Source organism: Ctenocephalides felis, unplaced genomic scaffold (genome assembly GCF_003426905.1).
Source record: "Ctenocephalides felis isolate EL2017-DRISC unplaced genomic scaffold, ASM342690v1 CF-g0.4_SCAFFOLD_01502, whole genome shotgun sequence".
In the NCBI taxonomy this organism is placed as follows: Eukaryota; Metazoa; Arthropoda; class Insecta; order Siphonaptera; family Pulicidae; genus Ctenocephalides; species Ctenocephalides felis.
Window position 1 is genome coordinate 21,992 of NW_020537656.1, and position 24,193 is coordinate 46,184.

Here is a 24,193-nt window from a genome sequence, read left to right on the forward strand (position 1 = left end):
CCATTCTAAATCGAATAAGGCCAAATTTGGAAAACGATGTGTGTGTGTTTAGGTGTTTTTGCGTGTGAACAGACGTTTTGCCATAAATCGACGTTTTCTGAAAATACGACTAGTAGTTTGATTTTAAAAATTCATGAAAGTTTGAGACAATGAGTAGTTTTTTTGACGTTTGTTAAAATTGAAATTAGACGATTTACATGGTGTACTTGGTCTTAATGATCATACTAAACCATTAAAGTCCTACGGAAACTGGTTCAATTATAAAAAAAATATTCTTGAGAATTTGCTTTTAGAAAATATTCCGAGTTAACGTGTTCGTTCGTTTTCAATAATGTGTAATAAATCCACTCAAAATTCTTTTAATTACTCATTGATAATTATTTTTTTATTGATTTAGTCCATTACTTACACTTCTTACACATATCGGAAAGTTCATGTAACTTGCCTCAAGGCAAGATACCAATACCAACTAGTTATCGATATTTTTGAATCTATGGAGATTTTATTGCATCATCTTAAAATGTGAGTTGTAATTATTATTATTTTTTGTTTACTTTTTATTTTAATCTATTATATATTATTTTTTATATCAGCTCTGTAACTCATAGAGTCATTCTGACTCTGATTGTTATAATTAATGAAATAAAGAAAAAAAAAATCTTAAAATGTTTTCTGCAAACTTAAATCAATTCGATGGATCCTATATGTAATAAATGGTAAACGCTATCGAGAGAAAATATTTCAAGATAATGCAACAAAATTTTAATGTAAAATAGTTTGAAAAGTATTCCTTAATAGTAAGTTTTCGAGGAAAATATGAGGGTTACACATGCGTTACCACCTGCAAGGGGTTAAGCGTTCAAAACTTAAAGCAAAAATTTTTAAAAAGTGAAAGTAAACAATCAATTACTATCAACATGATTGGTGAACTCGTTATACTATTTATATATATTTAAAACATATTTACCTTAGAGCCACATGTGCTGCCGCTAGTCCTCCTTGAACTGCTGCATTATACACTCTTTTCGCTTCTTCCTTTTCTTTTACATGCGCTTTATACACCTTACCTTCAATTTCCCTGAAATTAACAGTCAATAATTTTTCTTCTGTTTATATATATATATATATATATATATATATATATATATATATATTGTAGAGCGTGCAACAAAGAATCCAAAAAGTAATAAAAAACAAGTTTTTTTTAAAAAAACATTTTTTTTATTTATTTACTGTCGACGTTTCGGAACTAGGTACGTTCCATCTTTAGGAAATCTGTCAAGAAACATGATCTTGATATGATTTAAATAAACAATATATTTAAGAAAAGCAGAAAAATGTGTTTTTTTATATAAAATGAATGAAATTAAAGAAGAAATAACATTTCAGAAGTATGACAATATAATAAAACTGAAAGTAATAAAAATAAACAATTATATATCTAAATATTAGAAATGTTGATAAAATAAAAATTTGGAAGTTTTTTTTATTAAAAAGGGGTTAAGAAAAAACAGAATTAATGACCTAGATTATTTGAACACTTTTTCACTAAAAACGATTTTATCAAAAAATGTGATTTTATAAATTTCTTTTCAGACGAAGAAATAAATTTTGTAATTGAATTTTTTTTAAGTTTTTTTTAGGGACTTTTGAATTTTCTAACATTTCTAATATTTCGTTATATAATCTATTCATTTATTTTCACTTTCATTTAGAGGTACATGCTTCTGTGCCAAGATACTTTAATTTTTCTACATTTTTGTGGAACAAAACTTTCATTATTTTTCTTATTTACAACAAAATTCATAATTTTGGCAGGTTAGTTGTATTAATGTTAGTGCTAAATTTTGTGCTGTGTACACATTCTTAGATGTAACGCACCAAGTTCCACTGGTGATGACATCAAATTGTATGTTGAAACTTTTCGTTAAAGCACATAATATATATATATATATATATATATATATGTATATTATATATATATATATACTCGTATATATATATATATATATATATATATATATATAAATATATATTCAGCATTCATCATCAGGAGTGGTCGAGATTTCCACAGTATAGACACACTATACATTCTGTACTCCACACTCGTCAGGCCTATTCTAGAATACGAGTATATCTATAATCTCCATAGTTTGGACACCTCACATTGAATTATCAAAGCAACAAACTTAATAGAGTGCAATCGAAAAGAATTAGTGCACATGAAAGCGGAAATTTTTTACTGAAATGCGAGGAAAATAACCTAAGCAAACGACAGCAAATTACTGATCTTATTTTTTTTATAAGACAGTAAATGGCTCAATTGATTCCCCTGAGATTCTAGAAAAAATTAATTTGATATGCCCGAGACAACTTATTAAGAACAAATCGTATTGTGCAGACTTCAAAAACGACAAAAAACTATATATTGAACGGTCCAATGAACAGAGTAGCAATGGTGGTCAACGAACAGTGCTCAAAACTAAACTTTTTTAATTCATCACATACTACATTTATCAACATTGTCAAAGGGAATAATACTTATTAGAATTTGTTAGCATTACTAGTGTGTTTGAGTCTACGTATAAGTGCATGTACAGACGTATGTATGTACGAGTGTATGTATAGGTGCTCGTATGTGTGTTTGTATATGTTTGTAAAAATAACAAAGTTTAACATTATTATGTTACATTACTATGTAATTAACTGTATATAGACGATTGGCGTATAATAAATAAATAAATAAATAAATAAATAAAGTTCCATAATAAATATATATATATATATATATATATATATATATATATATATATGGCGGGTTGATTTGTATGGGTAAAAAAGTCGCATAGGCACATATGATTTTCGGATTCTAGGGATCAAGAAAAGATACTTTGCCGAAAAACCATACGTATAAAATGAATTCTGATGTGCATTGATCCAAAGATTGGATTTTATAAAAGCATATTTTGGCCCATTTAGAACGCCGAAATAGTGTCCAAATGTATTAGAGTATAATATTAGAGGTCTCCCATATATATACCAGGAAAAACAATAACAACTAGTGGGGCGCATGGCATCGTGCCTTAAGGCAAATTGCTGGAACTTCCCGTACCGTAATTAAATAATCGAGGAATGAAAATAATCAATAACTGTTTTGAATAATTTCGAAATAGATTATTTATTACATACTGTAAACTTATAAGTGCTTTATAAATTGGGCGACGAACGTATTTTATGAACAACTTATGTGTACGTTCACAAAAGTCCATTTTTTTTAAATTTGATTTTTTGTATAATTTAGAATTTTTTTGAAAATTTAGAAATTTTTTCAAAAACGGTTTTTCTAAATATTTCGAGAATTTGGAAATTTTTGAAAATATTCGATTTTTTTTTAAATTATCACAAAAGTCCATTTTTTTTAAATTTGATTTTTTGTATAAATCAGTTTTTTTTTGAAAATTATGATTTTTTTTGAAAGTTTTCAAAATTATTAAATTTTCTGTAAATGCATTTTTTGCACACCGTCTATTCATGCAAAATGTTTTTTGAATTAATCTAATCGGATGATCCGTTCTCTCAAAAACTGCATAACCGTTTTTACACCCTTATGGCAAATTTTGCAAAAACGCCTCGCGATCGAGTACGAACCGATTTTTCAATTTTATAAATCGGTTATTCCATACTATCGAAAATGTTGAGGACATTTGTTTGAACCATATAAATAAACTTCAAAATTAAAATCTTGGTACGGAATCCAAAAAAATTAACACGAAATGTGTACACAATATTAACATCTCTATAAAATATCTGATAATTTGATGTACATATGTCCAATAAACATTTTTGACCGCCAAATGACATTTTTTTAACAATTTTTGCGATTACTATAACTTGCCCTACGGGAAGTTAAAAATTAAAAACTAGTGGTGTATGGCATCGTGCCTTAAGGCAAATTGCTGGAACTTCCTGTACCAAAAATATTTTTTTTAAAAAAGATTTTTTTTTAAATAATTACAGTCGAAGCGCCGTGTCGCCGTCTAACAGACAAACAATGTTACGAAACCCATAGAAATGGGAACAAAATTGCCAAAAAAAACACAAATTATTAAAATCTCTATAAAATATCTGATAATTTGATGTGCGTGTGTCTAATGATCATCTTCGACCGCCAAATACCTTTTTTACTAGATCTCCGAAACCGCTAAACCTGCCTTCCCAAAAATATAATTAGTTCTTCATCTTATCAATACAACTAAAATCTTTTTTGAATTATTAAAATCGTACGCTTCGTTCCCGTAAAAACCGAGTTACCGTTATTGGCAATTTTTGCCCCGTATATTCGGAACGGCTAGACCTGCCTATTTCAAAAAGTAATCAGCACGTCTGCTCATAATTTAATTTTTCATGAAGGCAGGTCTAGCGGTTCTGGAGATCTAGTAAAAAATGTAAAAAAATGCCATTTGGCGGTCAAAAATAATCATTAGACATATGTACATCAAACCCATCGTGCCTTAAGGCAAATTGCTGGAACTTCCCGTACCGTAATAAAATGTTAGAGGAAGATTAAATGTTTTCAAATAGATTATTATAAATAAATACTGTAACATTGCCTAATATTTATAATAATTATATAAACTGAATTGCAAAGTTGAAAATATTTGTTTGAAGTATATTAGAACTTAAGTCAAAATTACAATTAAAATCAGAATTATTTTCTATATACAAAAACAATATTTTTTGTAAAAAAAAATTGAAAATAAAAAATTTGAACAACATTTTTTTTCCAAAAGCAATTATTTTCTTAAAACAAGCAGAAAGTTCTTTGAATCATTCAAATCGGACGCTTAGTTCTTTCAAAACCTGCCATTTTTTTGCACATTTAGCTCTTTATAGGCAGGTCCAGCCGATTCGGAGATAAGAAGTAAAGAGTGCAGAAAATAGAAATTGAGTTTTTGAGAGATCGGAGCATCCGATTTGAATGTTCCAAAAAACATTCAATTCATAATGACAAGAGGTGATTCGTTTTTGGCAAAGGCAGGTCCAGCGGTTTCGGAGATACAGAGCTAATTGTGCAACAAATGGCAGTTTGTGAGAGAACTAAGCGTTCGATTTGAATGATTCAAAAAACTTCCTGCTTGTTTTAAGAAAATAATTGCTTTTGGAAAAAAAAATTTTTGTTCAAATTTTTTATTTTCAATTTTTTTTTACAAAAAATATTGTTTTTGTATATAGAAAATAATTCTGACTTTAATTGTAATTTTGACTTAAGTTCTAATATACTTTAAACAAATATTTTCAAATTTTTAGTTCAGTTTATATAATTCTTATAAATATTAGACAATGTTACAGTATTTATTTATAATAATCTATTTGAAAACATTTAATATTCCTCGAACATTTCGTTACGGTACGGAAAGTTCCAGCAATTTGCCTTAAGGCACGATGCCATACACCCCACCAGTTTGATTCTGGTTTGTCTTTTACAGATCATATAGCTGATATTTGTAATAAATCACATAAATATTTAAGAATGATACTGAGAAGCTGTAAAGAATTCAGTTCAAATAATGCACTTCTTTGCATGTACTATGCAAATATATGTTCCAAGTTAAAATATAAATCGATCATTTGGGTATCCTCGTCAGTTCAAAGTTCAACGTAAATTTCTAAAATATCTTTATTATAAAACATACAAAATTTACCCTAAACGTGGCTTTGACACCACAACACTTTGTTAAAAAAAAATCGGTATACCTTCTCTTGCCACACGTCGCTTTAACAGTACTATTATGTTCATATTTATACTTTTCAATAATGCTATAGACTGTCCTCTAATTCTTAACCAAATATCGTTTAATATTCCTAAGCTATCTTCGCGTTCACAATTATTTTTCTATAGTATCTCGATGAGGACTATTGTTGGTCAGTTTTGTGCGACGATCGGCCAATCCGTTTCTTCGTAAATAGCAGAGAAGTGAAAAGTTTTTCGTCCACGTTTTAGCCCGCAATTCTGAATCGATTTTGAAAATTCAAAAATCGTTCGAATGATATTGGTTGGGAATCGACCTGATTAGTTTTTGGTAGAGTAAAATTTCGACGATTTTTATGATTATTTTTTTGGGGGTAGAAACCATAATCTTCTAGATCATACTAAAATATTACGGCTCTACGACAACTGGGTTCAGCTTTAAAAATTCGTCAAAGTTTGCAAAAATTGGTATCGTTTTTTTGGCATTTGTCAAAGTTAGACCTTTGATCGACGTTTTCTCAAAAACGCCTGAACCGATATTAGAAATTTAAAAGCCAATTGATGTATTTTGGTGAGGACTATCGTTAGTCAGTTTTGTGTGACGATTTGCCAAGCCGTTTCTTTGCAATTTGAAAAAAAGTGTTAAACTTTTCGTCCACATTTAAGCTCATCCTACCGAACCGATTTTAAAAAATCAAAAACTGTTCGAAAGATATTAGTTGGGAATGGTACTGATTAATTTTAGGTGAAAATCTACCGAGCCGTTTTCTTGTAATGAACTGTTGAAAAAAAAATTTAAGCCGATTTTCATGGAACTTTTTTTGGCGATATACATCATGGTCTTATAGAACTTACTGTAATATTACGGCCTTACTACTAGTAGTTTAATTTTAAAAATTCGTCAAACTTTGCTAAAATTATTATCGTTTTTTTTAAAGTAGGATTGATGAAGTATATTATTTACACATTTTTTTTTATTAAGTCGATTATTTACACATATCGGGAAGTTCATGTAACTTGCCTCAAGGCTAAATACCAAACCAACTAGTTAAGGTATTATTCTGTGAGCTATATTTGAGAAAAAAATAAATAAAATAAATAAAATAAATTGATATTTAAACCTTAGTTGAGTAATGTGCGTTTTGAGCAAAATATTTGAATTAAAAGCTGCACCTCTAAAACCCTACACCCAGATTATTGGTATTAATTTAGTAGTTCAAGAATATCTCACATTTGACAAATGACATCAGCGTTGGTGTTTATGTTAACAAGTTTTTTTAACAAAACTTGGAAAATCTAAATGATTGAATTTGTTGAACCTATAAACGCGATTCTGATGTCTAATCTGACGTCTTCCAGAAGATTTCCACAAAAATTTAAATTTATTTGAAAAAAAGTGAATAAGATTCAAATGTAGTTTATCTATAGTTATAAAACTTACGCATGAAAAAAGATTCTTTATATTAGTAAACTTACATTAAAAAGCCGCTGATGAATGCTGTTTCAGGCAGAACTACACTGAATGCTGCAGTTCTCGCAGTATCCGCATTGTTTTTCAACTTAGATGATACTAGAGTAGTAGCATATCTACTTCCAATTCTAGATAAAACATTAAAAGCATAAATATCTGCAGAGCCTTTTTTGACATTATCGGCCTAGAAGAAAGCATCATAAAATGAATATTTATATATTACTTAAATTAATCGATATTGCTAAATAAAATCATCTTACCTCTGATATTTTAACAGGTGTTGCAGGGACATCAGTAGTTGTAAGAACTAAAGATTCGGTAATCGTGTCTACAGGTACTCCATAAGCCGTAATTGCCAGCAATGCAACAAATGTCACAAGGCGCCACATTTCTATAATAAAATATTTTCATTTTGAATTCACATGTTTGTGCGCTGTGTCTTTAATTTAATTTAATTTAAAGTTAAAAAAAACTGCAATAATGCATATGTTTTATATGAGAAATGTTTTTTTAATGAGATTCTTATTTTGCCTTATCGTTTATTATTTCGATTGAGTTTTCCATATAATTTTTGCTCAATAAAAACCCTGAGTATTCCGATTCCCAAGATGAATCAACATTAAAAAGAATTGATTTTTGCATTTAAAATGCGCACGAAAAGAGAATATTAAGAATACTCGAAGCTAATCCTTCAGTAAATTATCAACAAATAGCTCGATCGATGTCAACGTTGATTTTAAAAAAACAAAATTTTATTATTTCTGGTTTCAAGCCTTTCTAAATCGAATGTCACCAAAAGGAAAAAAAGTATGTGCGTGTGTATGTGAGCCGATTTTTGACCCCATTAACGATGTTTTCTTAAAAACCGATTTGAAACATTTCAAAGCCATTCGATGTAACTTGATAAAGACTTGCGCTTGTCATTTCTGCGCGACGATCAGCCAAGCCGTTTCTTTGTAAATAGCAACTAGTGGGGCGCATGGCATCGTGCCTTAAGGCAAATTGCTTGAACTTTCCGTACCAAAAATTATTATTTTTTTTAAAGATTAACACTGTTGAAAAAAATTTAATTCAAAAAAATTAGATTTTTGAAAAACTATAAATTTGACAAAAAATTACTTTTTTTTCAAAAAATAAAAATGTTTTCTTTATTTTGACATATTTTAGAAATTCTGAACTTTTTTTCAAAGCAATCGTACTGCTTCAACTGCATTGACGAAATGTCAAAGCGCATAAGCGCCGCGTCGCCGTCTAACGGATGAACATTGGTACGGAACCCATAGAAATGTAAACAAAATTCCTACTTATTGTTAAAATCTCTATAAAATATCTGATAATTTGACGTTCATATGTCTAATGATAATTTTTTACCGCCAAATACATACTTATTGTTAAAATCTCTATAAAATATCTGATAATTTGACGTGCATACGTCTAATGATAATTTTTTACCGCCAAATGGCATTTTTTTTACTTTTATGATTAGATCTCCGAAACCGCTACACCTGCCTTCATGAAAATTTGATCAATTCTTCATCTTGTCAATACAAGTAAAATGTTTTTTAAATTATTAAAATCGGACGCTCCGTTCTCTTGAAAACCGAGTTACCATTTTTGGCACTTTTTGCCCCGTATCTTCGGAACGGCTAGACCTGCCTTCACCAAAAACTTATCAGCACGTCTCCTTATCAATATGAATCGAATGTTTTTTAAATTATTCAAATGGGTTGATCGGTGTTCCCGAAATCGTCGACGAAAATTTGTATCCGCACACACACGCACACACATACACACACACATATATATATATATATATATATCCATTTTTTCTAAGGTATGCCAGAATATTCAGAAACCTTCAAAACGTCTAGAAATGCAAAAATTTTCATTTTCGATTTTTTTGCGATTACTATAACTTACCCTGTGGGAAGTTAAAAAAGTGAAAAAAAAAATCCCACGTTTTAGCTCACAATCCTGAATCGATGCTGAAAGTTTAAAAAGCGTTCGAAATATATTGATTAGCAAATATAGTTATTCGTTTTCGGTAAAGACCCGCTGACCCGTGTCCTTATAATTAACTGTTAAAAAAATTGCGACGATTTTTAACTTCCCGTAGTGTAGTTACAGTAATGGGCCGATAATCGGAAATGATTTTTTTTTGCATTTCTCGACGTTTTGAAGGTTTCTGAACATTTTGGCATACCTCAGAAAAAATGAATGTGTATGTATGTGTGTGTGTTTTGTGTGTCCATATTTTTTTGTCCACGTTTTCGGGCGCACGGATCTACCGATTTGAATGGTTCAAATAACATTCGATTCCTATTGATAGGGAAATATGGAGATTAGTTTTTGGGAAAGGCAGTTTCAGCCGTTACGGAGATACGGAGCAAAGAGTGCAGAAAATACAAATAAAGTTTTTGAGAGAACGGAGTATCCGATTTGAATGATCTAAAGAACGTCCAGTTTGTAATGATTGGGAGATGGGGTGTTTAGTTTTTGGTAAAGACAGGTCCCACTATTTCGAAGATACAGAGCTAAATGTGCAAAAAATGGCAGTTTTTGAGAGAACTAAGCGTCCGATTTGAATGATTCAAAGAACTTTCTGCTTGTTTCAACAAAATAATTACTTTTGGAAAAAAAAATTGTTTCAAATTTGTTTTTTTTTTAATTTTTTTTTGTATATCGAAAATAATTCAGATTTTAATTTAAATTCTGACAAAATTTCTAATATACTTTAAACGAATAATTTCAATTTTGCAATTCAGTTTATATAATTCTTATAAATATTAGACAATGTTACAATATTTAATCTATTTGAAAACATTTAATATTTCTCATTTCAGTTACGGTACGGGAAGTTCCAGCAATTTGCCTTAAGGTACGATGCCATACACCACTAGTTATGATTTTTTTTGACGATATATATCATGGTCTTCTAGAACATGCTAAAATATTGCAGCCCTACGACAAGTCGTTCAATTTTAAAAAATATCAAAAAAATGACCAAAGTTTTTTTGGCAAAATTAGACATTTCATTGACGTTTTTTCAAAAACGCCTAAACCGATTTCATAAGTTCGATTCAAAGCCATTCTATTTATCTTGATGAGGACTATTGTCCCTCAGTTTCATTTGACGATCGGCGGAGCCGTTTCTTTGTAATTAGGAAAAAAAGCGAAAAAAATCGTCCACGTTTTAGCCAAAAAAATCGCAATGTCATGCATTAACTTCTCGTAGAGTAAGTTATAGTAATCGCAAAAAACTCGAAAATGAAATTTTTTTATATATCTTTACGTTTCAGAGGTTTCTGAACATTTTGGCATACCTTACAAAAAATTAATGTTTTAGTGTGTGTGCATGTGTGTGTGTATGTATGTATGTGTATGCGGATACAAATTTTCGTCGACGATTTCGGGAACACGGTTCAACCGATTTCGATTATTCAAAAAACATTCGATTGCTGTTGATAAGGAGACGTTCTGATTAGTTTTTGGCATAAGCAAGGATAACTCAGTTTTTAAGAGAACGGAGGGTCCGATTTTAATCATTCAAAAAACATTGTATTGACAATATGAAGAATTGATCAAATTTTCATGATTTTTTTCAGGTCTAGTGGTTTCGGAGATCTAGTGGAAAAAGTAAAAAAATGCCATTTGGCAGTCAAAAATGATCATTAGACATATGCACATTAAATTATCAGATATTTTATAGAGATTTTAACAATAAGTAAAAATTTTGTTTACATTCCCATTGGTTCCGTACCGATGTTTATCCATTAGAAGTCGACGCGGCGCTTACGCGCTTCGATATTTTGTCTCTATGCAGTTGAAGCAGTACGATAGCTTTGAAAAAAAGCTCACAATCTCCAAAATATTTCAAAATAGAGAAAACATTTTTTTTCAAAATAAGTAAATTTTTGTCAAAAAATTATAGCTCCTCAAAAATCTAATTTTTTTTTTTCAAAAATGTTAATTTAAAAAAAATAAATCAGTACGGGAAGTACCAGCAATTTGCCTTACGGCACGATGCCATGCGCCCCACTAGTTTTAATTCAGATTTTCTCTTCGTAAAACAAGTATATTCAATATTATATTCCTAGACAATATTAGAATAATCTGTGTTCATAAACTTGATTATATTCGTGTGAGTGCTCTGATAACTTGTAGTGAAAATTTAAACTATACAATTATGAACTTACCTATTTCAATTCACAAAAACAAAAATTATAAGTTCTAGTATAATAAGTGATGCGCGCACTGTTGAATGACTGATGTAAACAAGAAAATATATAACTTTTTATAGTACCTAATTAATCGTTAGCTAAATGTCAAAATAAATAATTCTGGATAACGACATACGATTAAACAAACGAATACATATGAATCAATGTTGTTCGTTTTTCGTAGAATCCTTTCGCATAATATTCTGTGGGTAATTTGCTTCGGTATTTCCCACGTTATATTGACTCCTTTACTGCATGCAAATAATGAGCAAAACACAGTCATGATAAACTTGTTTGCTCCGGCAAATGTGGATAACATAGATAAGAAGGTGACAGAAAACTTGAAATTTGCTTTTATTTATATATATATATATATATATATATTTCTTTTGTTTTTTTTTTGTAGAACAATCAGAATTTAAGTGAGAATCCTATGAGCTGTTATGATGATACTTATTAACAAGGTAATATTATAGAAGGCAACCGTAAAGAATTTGATATAATGATATTCTTAACAATTGATAAAGCTATGACGGCTATAAAAATAATGTAAGAGCTATTTTCGCTTGAAAATTATTTTTAATAATATTTTAAGTGAACCCCGATGTCGCAACTGACTTTTGAAATCGAATCTAAAACCTCAAGTTTCAAACGAAAATCCTTTACCACACGGCCACGGAGAAGCCGATTCGATTTTATTTTTGAAATGTTCTCAATTATTCGATACGAAGAATAGACAAATCTAAGCAATCCAAACAAGAAAGCACTATTTGTAATTAACTTCCTGAAGAAGAAATTTATGTTTTCACCAGAAAATCCGATTTACAGTATAAACCTTTTCGAAAGCCTTTTAAAAGAACTTTATATGATGATAAATTTTAAGGTCTATTTTAAACCAACATACTAAAATAATATAAGCCTACGATAAATAGTTGAATTATAAAAATGCATTAAGTTGGGATTAATAATTTGTGCGCTTAAGCAATTCTAATTAGAATCTACGCCGGGTATATTCTGTTTTGTGTTTCGAAGGTAGCTATTGATAACATTTGACCTCCATACTTAAATAAAATACAATTTTAGAACAAGATATAAAATAAAACGATATGCCTAAAAATTAATTTAATTTGTGCAACATATGTTATGAGTATATTTGAAAGATATGAATTGGAAAGCGTATTGATTATTTTAATTAAAACTAAAATTTTATTCTCATAAAGACTAGACAAACATTTAAACTAAATAGCCTAATTTCAATTTTTATTGATTGATTTGATTACTTACACGTATAGGAACGTTCATGCAACTTGCCTTAAGGCAAAATGCCGCCTACAACTAGGTAAATATTATTTCTTAAGTATTATTAACTTTCTGTAGGGTAAGTTATAGTCATCGCAAAAAAATCGAAAATAAATTTTTTTATATATCTTTATGTTTCACAGGTTTCTGAATATTTTGGCATACCTTAGAAAAAAATGGATGTATGTGTGTGTATGTGTGCGTGTGTGCGGATACAAATTCTCGTCGACGATTTCAGGAACACCGATCAACCGATTTGAATAATTCAAAAAACATTCGACTTGTATTGATAAGGAGACGTGCTGATTAGTGTTTGGCGGAGGCAGATCTAGCCGTTCAGGGAGAAAAAGTGCCAAAAACGGCAATTCAGTTTTTAAGAGAACGGAGAATCCAACTTTAATAATTCAAAAAACATTTTACTTGTATTGACAATATGAAGAACTGATTAAATTTTTGGGAAGGCAGGTCCAGCATTTATAGACTCTCAATAAAAACAAATTAAAAAAAAATCATTTGGCGATCAAAAATGTTCATTAGACATATGTACATCAAATTATAGAGTTTTAATAATGTGTACACATTTTGTTTAAATTTTTTTGGATTCTGTACCAAGATTTTTAATTACGGTACGGGAAGTACCAGCAATTTGCTTCAAGGCACGATGCCATGCACTCAACTAGTTATTTAACAAAGAACTATCTATAGAGTTTTTGTGATGATCAAGGCGAATGGAGAAGATAAGTCCAGAGGAGAGTGGGCAAAGAAAGAACTCTACTGAGCAAGATTGATTTTGCGGTGGCTCCCACAACATAGGCCTTCCTTTTGGCAGATTACCATTAATTATTATAATTAAAAATATCAGATTTATTATTATAATTTAAGCAATCAGAACAATAATATACTGTAAGCCATTGGGATATAATTTTCATCCTCATCAGAGATAACGTTGTAGAAATCTCCACTTGGTTGAGATTATATATAAGATCTATATGGTGTTTTGAAAAAGATTTGAATAAAATATAAATATAATAAATAAAACTTTGAAATCAATAAACTATAAGCAATATGGTGGTACCGAAAGGGTATATATGACTAAAATCTCAAACTTTGCAGAACCAAGAGACACAATTTCGGCAACGGCTTAAATTATAAAGAATAAATAAATTACACAATTGGATGATATATTAATATAATCATATATAACAAGATTACACATCATATATATATATATATATATATATATATATATATATATATATATATATATATATATATATATATATTTATATATATATATATATATATATATATATATTTATATATATACTAGCTGACCCGGCAAACGTTGTTTTGCTAAGTAAGGTATATTCTAAACAATTTCTAGAGAATCAAAAAATTAATACTTTTTGTGTTTAAGGATATGTTGTTTGAATGCTATATACGATAAGGTATTATAAAAACAATAAACCCCATTAGTTTGTCTATATTTTGTCAGTACAATCAAACTGGAAGTTTTATACACTTTCTATAGAAAACATGGTATAATCCAATCTTCTTTTTTGGTCTTTCGACTTATTAATTACGTTTCAAGTTTTTCAGATTCTTTTTGAATTCTGAATTTTGTGTATAATTGTAAATAATACTACTGAGCTCACACAAAATTTTCATATTTCTGCGAGGAGAGATAGACAATGAATTAAGTATTTCTTCTTTGACCTGCTTTTTGAAAAATCTCAAGAAACATTCAATGAATTAAAGTAAATTTAATAAAAATTTACAAAGGTCCAATTTGACTTTGAGCAAATATAAACTATATTATGAAAACCAAACCAATTTATCACAACAAATAATATTTCAAACGTTTCACCATTGTGGAAATGTGCTTTTTTGATGTCTTTCAAAATTTGTTATCTAGACCTTTTAACCCCATAGTAACTTGGAACGGGTAGGTGGCAAATAGGTTTAATGTCTTATTTTAATTTTAAATATATTTTACAAAATCATTTCACATTTAACTAATGCTAAAAAACTATCAGCGGAAGAAAATACTTTTATTGTGGATTTTCAAATATTATCGTTCATCTCCCGATAGCAGGGTCATGAGAATCAAGGTTATACATCTTTTTCCCTCTACTTTCAAATATTGTTGTTAAACAATGCTTAACTTTACTGGTTTTTGACACATCGGTGGCGGATATTTTTAAGCCCCGACCTTCATATATTGCTATCTATTCTTCGATAAATTCTGGGATATTATAACTGGGAAAATGTTATTTGACAAAATGTTCCTTTAATCGATACCCAATTTAGGTTCTGAATTTAAATAACATAAATAAAAAAATATAACCTAGAAAATGTTTTAAAAATACCAATGAGTATATAATATTATAAATGAGATCTTTCAGAGCGCCGTGTTTGAGAAAAATATGATTTGCAAAAAAAGAGTGCTACAACGCCAAAAAATGCGTTTTCATATTAACATTTAAAAAAAGTTGATGTTTTGAGTTTCTAGTAACACTTGTGGCCCGATTGATAACGTTTTTTGTATAAATAAAACTACAAAACAAAACTGCTTACTACAATTTAACCATAATTAAATAATAATCAGGTAAAACATTCTATTAAACGTAATTGAACATCATCTGTCAAAAACGTTTGATATTTGACGTGTTAGCCACCGTCTATTGTTTTATTTAAATTATGCTTTTACCAAAAAATTCAAATTAAAAATGTAAAGTTTCTACGCGATTTTGAAATAATATCTCACCTTTCCGACAATCTCTGGATTGGCACGAATATTTCAAGACTAAGACTGGCCAAATCAGTTCAGCCGTTTTCGAGTTTTACCGGATCATTTGGTCGGGAGCTACATTTTTATATATAAGATATATAAATTAGATGTCCCGACAGAAGTTGTCCTGTACCCACGTCTTATTTAATTTAAGTTCTAAATTTTTTTATATCCTATCCTATACTTTCTAATATTCTATTTAATGTCCTTCCATTTATGGTCTTAGCATAAGTTATATACGTATCGAAAAATGCAGTTTTTTACTGTTCAATTTAAGATCATGATGAAACAAATGAATTTTGACACATGAAACAAAATTCTAACATTTTAATTCATTTTTTAAATAAGTAGAAATATTCTTTTGTATTTAAATAATTTAGTAATGTAAAGCAAAATACAACATGCATAAGTTTAAAAAAATAATGCATATACAATTTTCGACGTACTTATTTATTAAACTAAATTTTGTTTTATATAAAACTAAATTATTATGTATATTGTTTTCATTTCTGGCACATCTCGGCTGGTGTTCGGCAATAAATATAAATATTACATTTTTCTTATTTATAATCGTGAATATGGATATTATATACTAATATTGTCTAGGCTCGCTTAAACTAAATTCAAATTTCAGGTGATTGACATTTTGGCAGATGACAGTTCTCATGTGTTGAAATGTTTTCAATGTCAAATAATGATATGTTGTTTTTGTAATTTTTTCCATTTATTTAATATTTCCCCCACATCTTGAAAATTTCGCTCGACAAACTCTAAAAAGATTTATTAAAACTCGAATAACCGTTTAAGAAAAGTATCAATTCATACATCATTACAGAAGAATTATATATATATATATATATATATATATATATATATATATATATAGAACTGATATATATTCAGAAATATTCAGAAGAATTCGCTACCAAACATAAAATTGAGTATAATATTTGTGCAGCAATATAGTTTATTGACAAATATTACGAAAGTTTAGTTAGGAAATGTATTAATATATGTAATCGTAACAAATTGTATAACTGACAACTAATTATTTTTGATTTATTATTACCTTGAACTTGAAGGTCAGTAACGAACGGTCTTTTGCCAATTATTTTTCTTATCTCCGAGAATCATTGATGCAAACGAAAAACGATGTCGTATTATTTTTCTGCGTCTATTAATTAACTTCCTATCTGATCAAAGAGATGTTTATGTTTTGCTAGAAAATTCTTGCTATTCTTATGTTTTCGGGAAGTTTGAAGTATTTCCAAACGTTCAAAACCTTTTAACATGTGTATATTTCGTCGATGTTTTAATTGTTGAAAAAAAACAATTTTGTTGAGACTTTTTGTATTGATCGTGGTTTTAAAGAACATACTAAAATGTTATGGCATCTGTCTTAAAAATTCATCAAAATTTAGTCAAATGGACAGCGATTTTGTGCTGTAAGCCAAAATTTAAATCTAGCTTCTCAAAAATTAGGTCGAATATTTACACATATAGAGACGTTTATGCAACTTACATTAATAGGTTATATACGGTTAGGATTTTCTAAAATTAATTTTGTTTTTCAATAAATTTCATATCATTCTGGTGAATATTTTCGGAGTTGCACGGAAATTTGAAAATGAAAACACGGCTGAGATAGAAGAAAGTAGTTAGTGATCCGGCGAAATTTTTTAAAAAATAACAGGAAAACTTAGTTACATGTGATTTGATTGTTTAGTATTGCATTCTAAATTTTATACCAGTGTTTAAATCAATTTCTGAAAATGTTATATGTGAAATGTCAAAATTTTTCCGACCGGTTCGAAAACTGAGAAAAACGCTGCATACATAGCCACCGGCATATTTAATGAAGGAATGGAATCACCATTGAATTATATGAAGGCAATATAAATGACAATTAGGCTCAATACGCATTCAAATGCCAAACTAGTGGGGTGTATGGCATCGTGCCTTAAGGCAAATTGCTAATCAGCTCTTTTCCCTATCAATAGGAATCGAATGTTTTTTGAACCATTCAAATCGGTTGATCCGTGCGCCCGAAAACGTGACTGAAAATTTGTATCCATACATACATACAGACACACACACACACACACACATCCATTTTTTCTGAGGTATGCCAAAACGTTCAGAAACCTTCAAAACGTCGAGAAATGTAAAAAATTTCAATTTCGATTTTCGGCCCATTGCAATAACCTACCTTACGGGAAGTTAAAAACAAAATGAGTATCGCGAAATAATTTCAGATCGTCGAGCGGGAGAGTTCACCTGAGATTGAATGCCTCGCGGACAACATCAGCTCGAGGTATTAGAAGTTTTCGAATCGATGGAGGGTCTCTTATATGGCCCTGGACCTGGATTAAATTGCTACATGTAAGTCGAATAAAAATTTCATGTAATTTGCTTTCCAAACCTTAAACGCGTTTTTCTCAAAATGGTGTTTTCAAGATCGGTGACCAACGTAACTCCAAAACGGCTGATCCGATTAGCCTCAAATTTTAACAGTATCTTTCTAAATATATTGGTCAGTTTTAATCGAAGATTTTTCCAATTTCCAATTTATATGTGCACCAATTTTTGTATCGATAAATTTAATAGTTTTCACAGGAAAAATTGCTTTTTTTATCGATTAAGTGTATATAATCCTTACAACTAGTTTTAACGAGTGGTTCATGGCAGTGTGTCTTAAGGCAAATTGTAGGAACTTTCCGTATCGTAATTAAATATTCAAGGAACAAAAATAATAAGTAATCAATGAAAATTGATCAATAATAAATAACAATTGTTTTCAGATAGATTGTTATAAATACTTCAAATTATATTATTCGTATTAAATATTATGACGACTTTATAGAGCAAAATACTTAGATATTTTAACATGTGCAAACAGATAGTAATCGTTCAGTTCAGGCTGAATGAACATTGAATGATCTTATCTCATATCTCGAATAACGCATTTCAATTATAAAGCGATCTTTACTTTGATATTTAAAAAACCTTAGTATTTTTTTGAGAATTCTAACTAAGTGTAAATCATTTTCGATATTTTTAAAACAGAAAATATTTAAAGTTGTGAAAATTTTGATAAACAAATTTTGTAAAAAAAATACTTTTTTGTAAACTGTAAAAATTTCGAGTTTTGAAATTTTGAAAATATGTATTTTTTTTTAATTTTCGAAGAATTTTTTTTTTTTTTGAGTATTTTGAGTTGTAACTTCCCATAGGATAATTTATAGTAATCGTCCATATATCGAAAATAATTTTTTTTCTTATCTTTGCGCTTCATAGTTTTCTGAAAATGTTGGCATATCTTAGAAAAAATTGACGTGTGTGTGTTTTGTGTGGATACAATTTTTTGTCCATTTAGGGGTCAACCGATGCAAAATATTTGAAAAACATTCGATTCCTACTTATGGAAAGACCTGCTCATTAGCTTTTGGCAAAGACAGGTTGAGCTGTTTCGAAAATACGGTGCAAAATATGGAAAAATGGCAGTTTTTTAAAGAACGAATAATCTGATTTGAATGATTTAAAGTTAAAAAGAATTATTCCATTTTTTTTAATTTTTAAAAGAAAAAACAAAATATTAAGTGTATAAAAGTATCATATTGAGTTAAAATAAAATTGTAATTAAAATACATTAATTTAAACGTAATAAAACAGTAATATTTTAGTGTCGAAATTAAAGCTAAACCAGAAACTAAGTGATAACAAAAAAATTTTTAATGTAATTTTAATTTTTATTTGTATCCCCATATGAGGGATTAAAATAATGCTTTCTCCATTTATAAAAGCACATGAAAAACCTAATAACAATTGAACTACAAGCTTCAAAGAAACCCAATTAAAGACCAGTATTCAATCTACCGCATTGTCAATATCAACCAATTTAGATAATAAATGAAACTGAGTTAATGATGGAAGAAGGCAACATTCCCCGGTAAATAGCTTGACCATTTAAAAAGCTTAAGATACTAGACCATCAATAGAATCACATCAAATAAACTTGAAAGAACTGTCAAACTTTCACTGATTTTTGTCGTGAATGTTTCCGATATTATCGATGTAAACAATGTTATCAAAAATGTATTAAATGAAAATTAATATTACTCTAAATTAAATGCGCAGATTTCAGATCAATGCGCAAATTACGATTCCATATAGACTTTTAGTGAAATTACTATCTACCTTCAAGGGCGAGTTTCAAACTTATCAACTTAAGGAAAAAGCATTTCGCGTTGTTAGCAGGTATATTCGCCATTCAACACTTATCGAAGATATTAAATCTTTAAATAAATATTAAAAGTAAATATGATAATGACATTAAACTTATTCATCGTTAAATTAGAACCTGCTGAAAGCAACTAGTATGTACTTAAGGTAACTAAATTCAAAAACTCTATTATATAAATTTAACCAGCTAGAATTCACAAATGCATTTAATAGTGCAATGCGGTCGATGCCAATAATATGGTCACACCAAGGAATATTGCTATCGTACCCATCGTTGTTTAAAATTATCTGATTTTCACGAGACAGCCAAGTGTGAAAAAAGTCTCATATCCCACCCAAATGTATCTGTAATCTAGACCATGTCTCAAGTTACAAATGTTGTCTCGTATACCAAAATTTATACGCTCAAAAGTATAAACAAGATGTTAGTTTACAACTAAAACAAATCTAAATCCGGTTTATTCATATCCGAATTACTCTTAACACATTACCCAGTAAAAAGCAAGTGAAAAACACTTTCTACAAAGCGCAATAGCTCAAATCTTAACAACGTATCCTATGCCAATGCTACTAAAAATAATTATTCCTCTCAAAACACGTAATCAGTCTCATCAACTTCATTTATCGAATTCTAAATCTAGTTTAAAATTATGTTCCAACAAATGTACCAACAAAACTCAGTTATTTTAAATATGCTAATCATATTAGTAAACAACTTAAATAATGGTAGAAGCAATTACAATATGTCAATGGAATGCAAATAGCGTCATTCAACACAAATACGAACTTGAAATATTACTAAAACTCAACCTAGTCGATATTCTACTAATTTCCTAAACTCTCTTCAATGAAGGGCGAAGAATCATATTTTATCATACAAAATTAAGTAACATAATCTTCAAATTACCCTGATGGGAAATGCCATAGAAGAGCAGCAATACTAATAAAAAATAACAATAAACACCACTCTCTGCCTATAATTAAAGCCCGGTGCACACGACGCCAGTATTCCTTGTAACAAGATTTCTGTCGTAAGCTGCTTGCTTCTGGAGCAAGAATTTTGCACCAGATTTTCACTTATTTTATGATTAATAGTAATTTCGTGCATTTTCAAATAAATTATTATAAATATATACTGTGAATTTCACAATTCATATTTTATAGGTCTAAAATACACTAATGCTTATAAGTGTACAAACAGAGAATTGTAAGAATTGTAAACAAATACATATATGTATCGCATCTGATTAGGATTAAGTGAAATAATAATAATTAAAAGATTTATATTATCGAATAATTAATACTGATACAAAAATATTAAAAAGGTTCGCAATTTCTTTTTTTAATTTTGAGTGTTTTTGCAAATTTCGACATTTTTGGAATAAAACGATTTGATTTTTTTTTAATAATTTAGAAATTTTGAAATCTTTTGATATTTCAGATAAAATTACGAAAATTTGAAAAAATGTATATTTAAACTGCGTTTCCTAAACTAATCATTTATTCACGCCGCTATATATACACAATAGCTATTTAGAAAATAAAAACTGAACTCTTCCAAAATCGAAGTACATGAATCAAGTACGCATTGATATTTACGTTGCAAAATACAGCTTTCCTATTGGACACTGAAGGTATCGGCCACAAAATAGTTCATCTATCGCCGAATAAGACATGCTCTTCGTAAAATACGGCAGGAATTTGCGAGGACAGAAGTTGTTGTGAAATCAAATTCCGCCTAGCAACAATTTTACACAGAAAGTATGATCAGGATACCGCCGCAAAATATGTCGGGCAAGATCGTAAATTATGATTTACAATGTCGGTGCTAGGTTACAAACTGTCCAGCATGAAATCTGGCGTCGTGTGCACCGGGCTTAAATATTATAGCATAATACTGACATCTATTTACTGCCCGCCATAAAACAAAATTTTATCAGCCAATTTAAATTCATTCTTCAGCGGCATAGGCTTAAATTTATAGCAGGAGGCGATTTTAATTGCAAACTTATATCCTGAAGCTCTAGACTAACTACAGGAAAAGAACTACGAACATCAATGAATCAGATAAATGTTTCACATACACATGTCTTCTAGAAAACTAATATACTTGCCAACTAATGTTAACAGAATTTCAGGTGTGCTTGATTTCTCTATAATAAAAGGTATTCCAACATTCCAATTCATTATCGAACCAACTTTGATTTATATTTCGACCACTCCCCTTTTCTTCCTATTCGTCCGATTCCTATCAATCGTCCTCGGAGTTTATTTGATAAATTTATGGACGGAAAATTTATTATTCAAAGACTTCTAGAAGATCATACCAAAGAAATCTGGAATTGTAACACTGTGTACGAATGTTGATGATATTGCGATTACTTCAAGTTACAAGGATGCATGAATAGCAAATTCTAAAATCCAAAACTATCTGACTGAATTAGAATTAAGTTTAGAAAATGAAACATCAAAATCAATGTCGACAAATCACAACATCTTATCATTTCATTAATAAACCACTCAACTTCAATAATCAAGGATCTGTAAAATACCTAGGAATGCACACAGATAGAAAACTCATCTGGAAAATGCACATAACAATGAAAAAATAGAGAATGAAAAGATAGAGGGACCGATTCTGCCGCACAACAGACCAATGTTATGGCAACGCATGTTACGTATCAGCTTCCATACATTATGCTGCTGAATCATACTAAATACTGTCAAAATGTCATATATTTTCTATGCATTCAGGCGTTTTATATACTTGCATTATACTTGAATAATCAGGAATCTGTAAAATACCTAGGAATGCACATAGATAAAAAACACATCTGGAAAATGCACCTAACAATGAAAAAATAGAGAATGAAGAGTTACAGGGGCCGATTATGTCGCACAACAGACCAATGTTATGGCAACGCCATGTTACGCTCCAACTTCCATACATTGTGCTACTGAATCTTACTAAATACAGTCAAAATGTCATGTATTTTCTGTGCATTCAGACGTTTTACACATAAACTGCAACGTCACTCGTATGTTATGAAACTCAGTCAGAAAGACCCTGTTATCTAACATCATTTTTTTGACATTTGTGCGGCCTCTAGGTTATGTTATTTCTATCCGGCAACCTGAAAAATTCGCCTGACTGAACAGCAACCGCATGACTTTTGCCAATATTCAGAACGAGTTTGTATGAAAGTTCTTCATAACATAGCCTTGCCGTCTGGTCTGTCATGCAGCAGAATCGGTCCCAGGGTTTCACAGAATGAAATGAAGGAACTGAACTGGCTCATAGAAGGGTCATCATATTTTTTTCTATTATGTACAGAAAAATGTCCCACTCAAGTTACTTATAATTAATATTTATTATTGCTATTATTATTATCTCTATTATTATTGTTATTTTTAAAGAAAAAAGAAATATTTATTTGAAACAAAACTTTCAGGTTTTATTGTTATATATCTCAACATCGTTCTCAAATTTTTCATTAAAATATATCTCATAATATGCCGGGTACGAGCAGTTTGTCGATGCACCACGAAGACATTTTCGCAAAAAAAAATGATTTTTTTAAAGCCTCTAAAGCAGGCTCCCCTCTTAATCATCTTTGTTTTTCTTCCTTCTTAACTTCCGGGTAAGTTATTGTAATGGGAAAATCGAAAATGAAAATTTTTGCATATCTTATGCTTTTTGAACCATTCAAATCGGTTGATCCGGCAACGTTAATGAAAAGATGCGGACACACAAAACACACACACACACACATCCATTTTTTCTGAGGTATGCCAAAATGTTCAGAAACATCCAAAACGTGAAGATATGCAAAAAATTTCTGCCTACTACTTTCCATCTAATTTACTAATTTACTTACTACTTTCTATCTAGTTACCTAATGGTAGCTTACTAGTTTTAAAAATCTAATATATTACTTCTTCGTAGTGATGTGAAAACCATACTCCTTTCGCTTTTAAATTTTAAGAAATAAAAAGCATTAATAAAGCTCCCAATTTCATTTATTTATGAAATGGTTTAGCAACATTACAAGCTAGTTTTTTTTCGTTAAAAAATCAATTATAATTAAGAAGTCAATTCTAGGAATAAACAAAACAATTAATTCTACTTAAATTATATAATTTTCAATAAGTCGAGAATAAATTTGTTTATTTTTTGTAGGAGCTCTCCACGACATCCTTAAACTTAGTATATAATAGATTCTTGAGGGTATGGCGAAATGCGCGCAAAACGGGAAAATCGTAAGGAAAACGCGTTTTGCGCAACACTACCATATAATAATTCCCGAGCAATGCCATGACCCGGCAATATCCCTAATAAGTGCGCCGGCAGACATTATAGGAAACATCAGGAAAAAGATAGTATATAAAATATTTAATAAGAAGGTTATGAAATAAAATTA

The 24,193-nt window shown here is 29.6% G+C and overlaps 1 protein-coding gene across 1 annotated transcript in view; it reads right to left on the reverse strand.

Moving 5' to 3' along the window:
* Positions 1–24,193, reverse strand: part of LOC113372008 (inter alpha-trypsin inhibitor, heavy chain 4-like) — a 57,652-nt gene that overhangs the window by 18,218 nt on the left and 15,241 nt on the right. Inside the window, exons 2-4 of the mRNA XM_026612380.1 lie at positions 7,481–7,611; positions 7,226–7,404; positions 968–1,078 (exon numbers count right to left, since the gene is read on the reverse strand). Coding sequence (XP_026468165.1) covers positions 968–1,078; positions 7,226–7,404; positions 7,481–7,609 — 419 coding nt within the window. The 5' untranslated portion in view covers positions 7,610–7,611. The remainder of the gene's footprint in view (positions 1–967; positions 1,079–7,225; positions 7,405–7,480; positions 7,612–24,193) is intronic.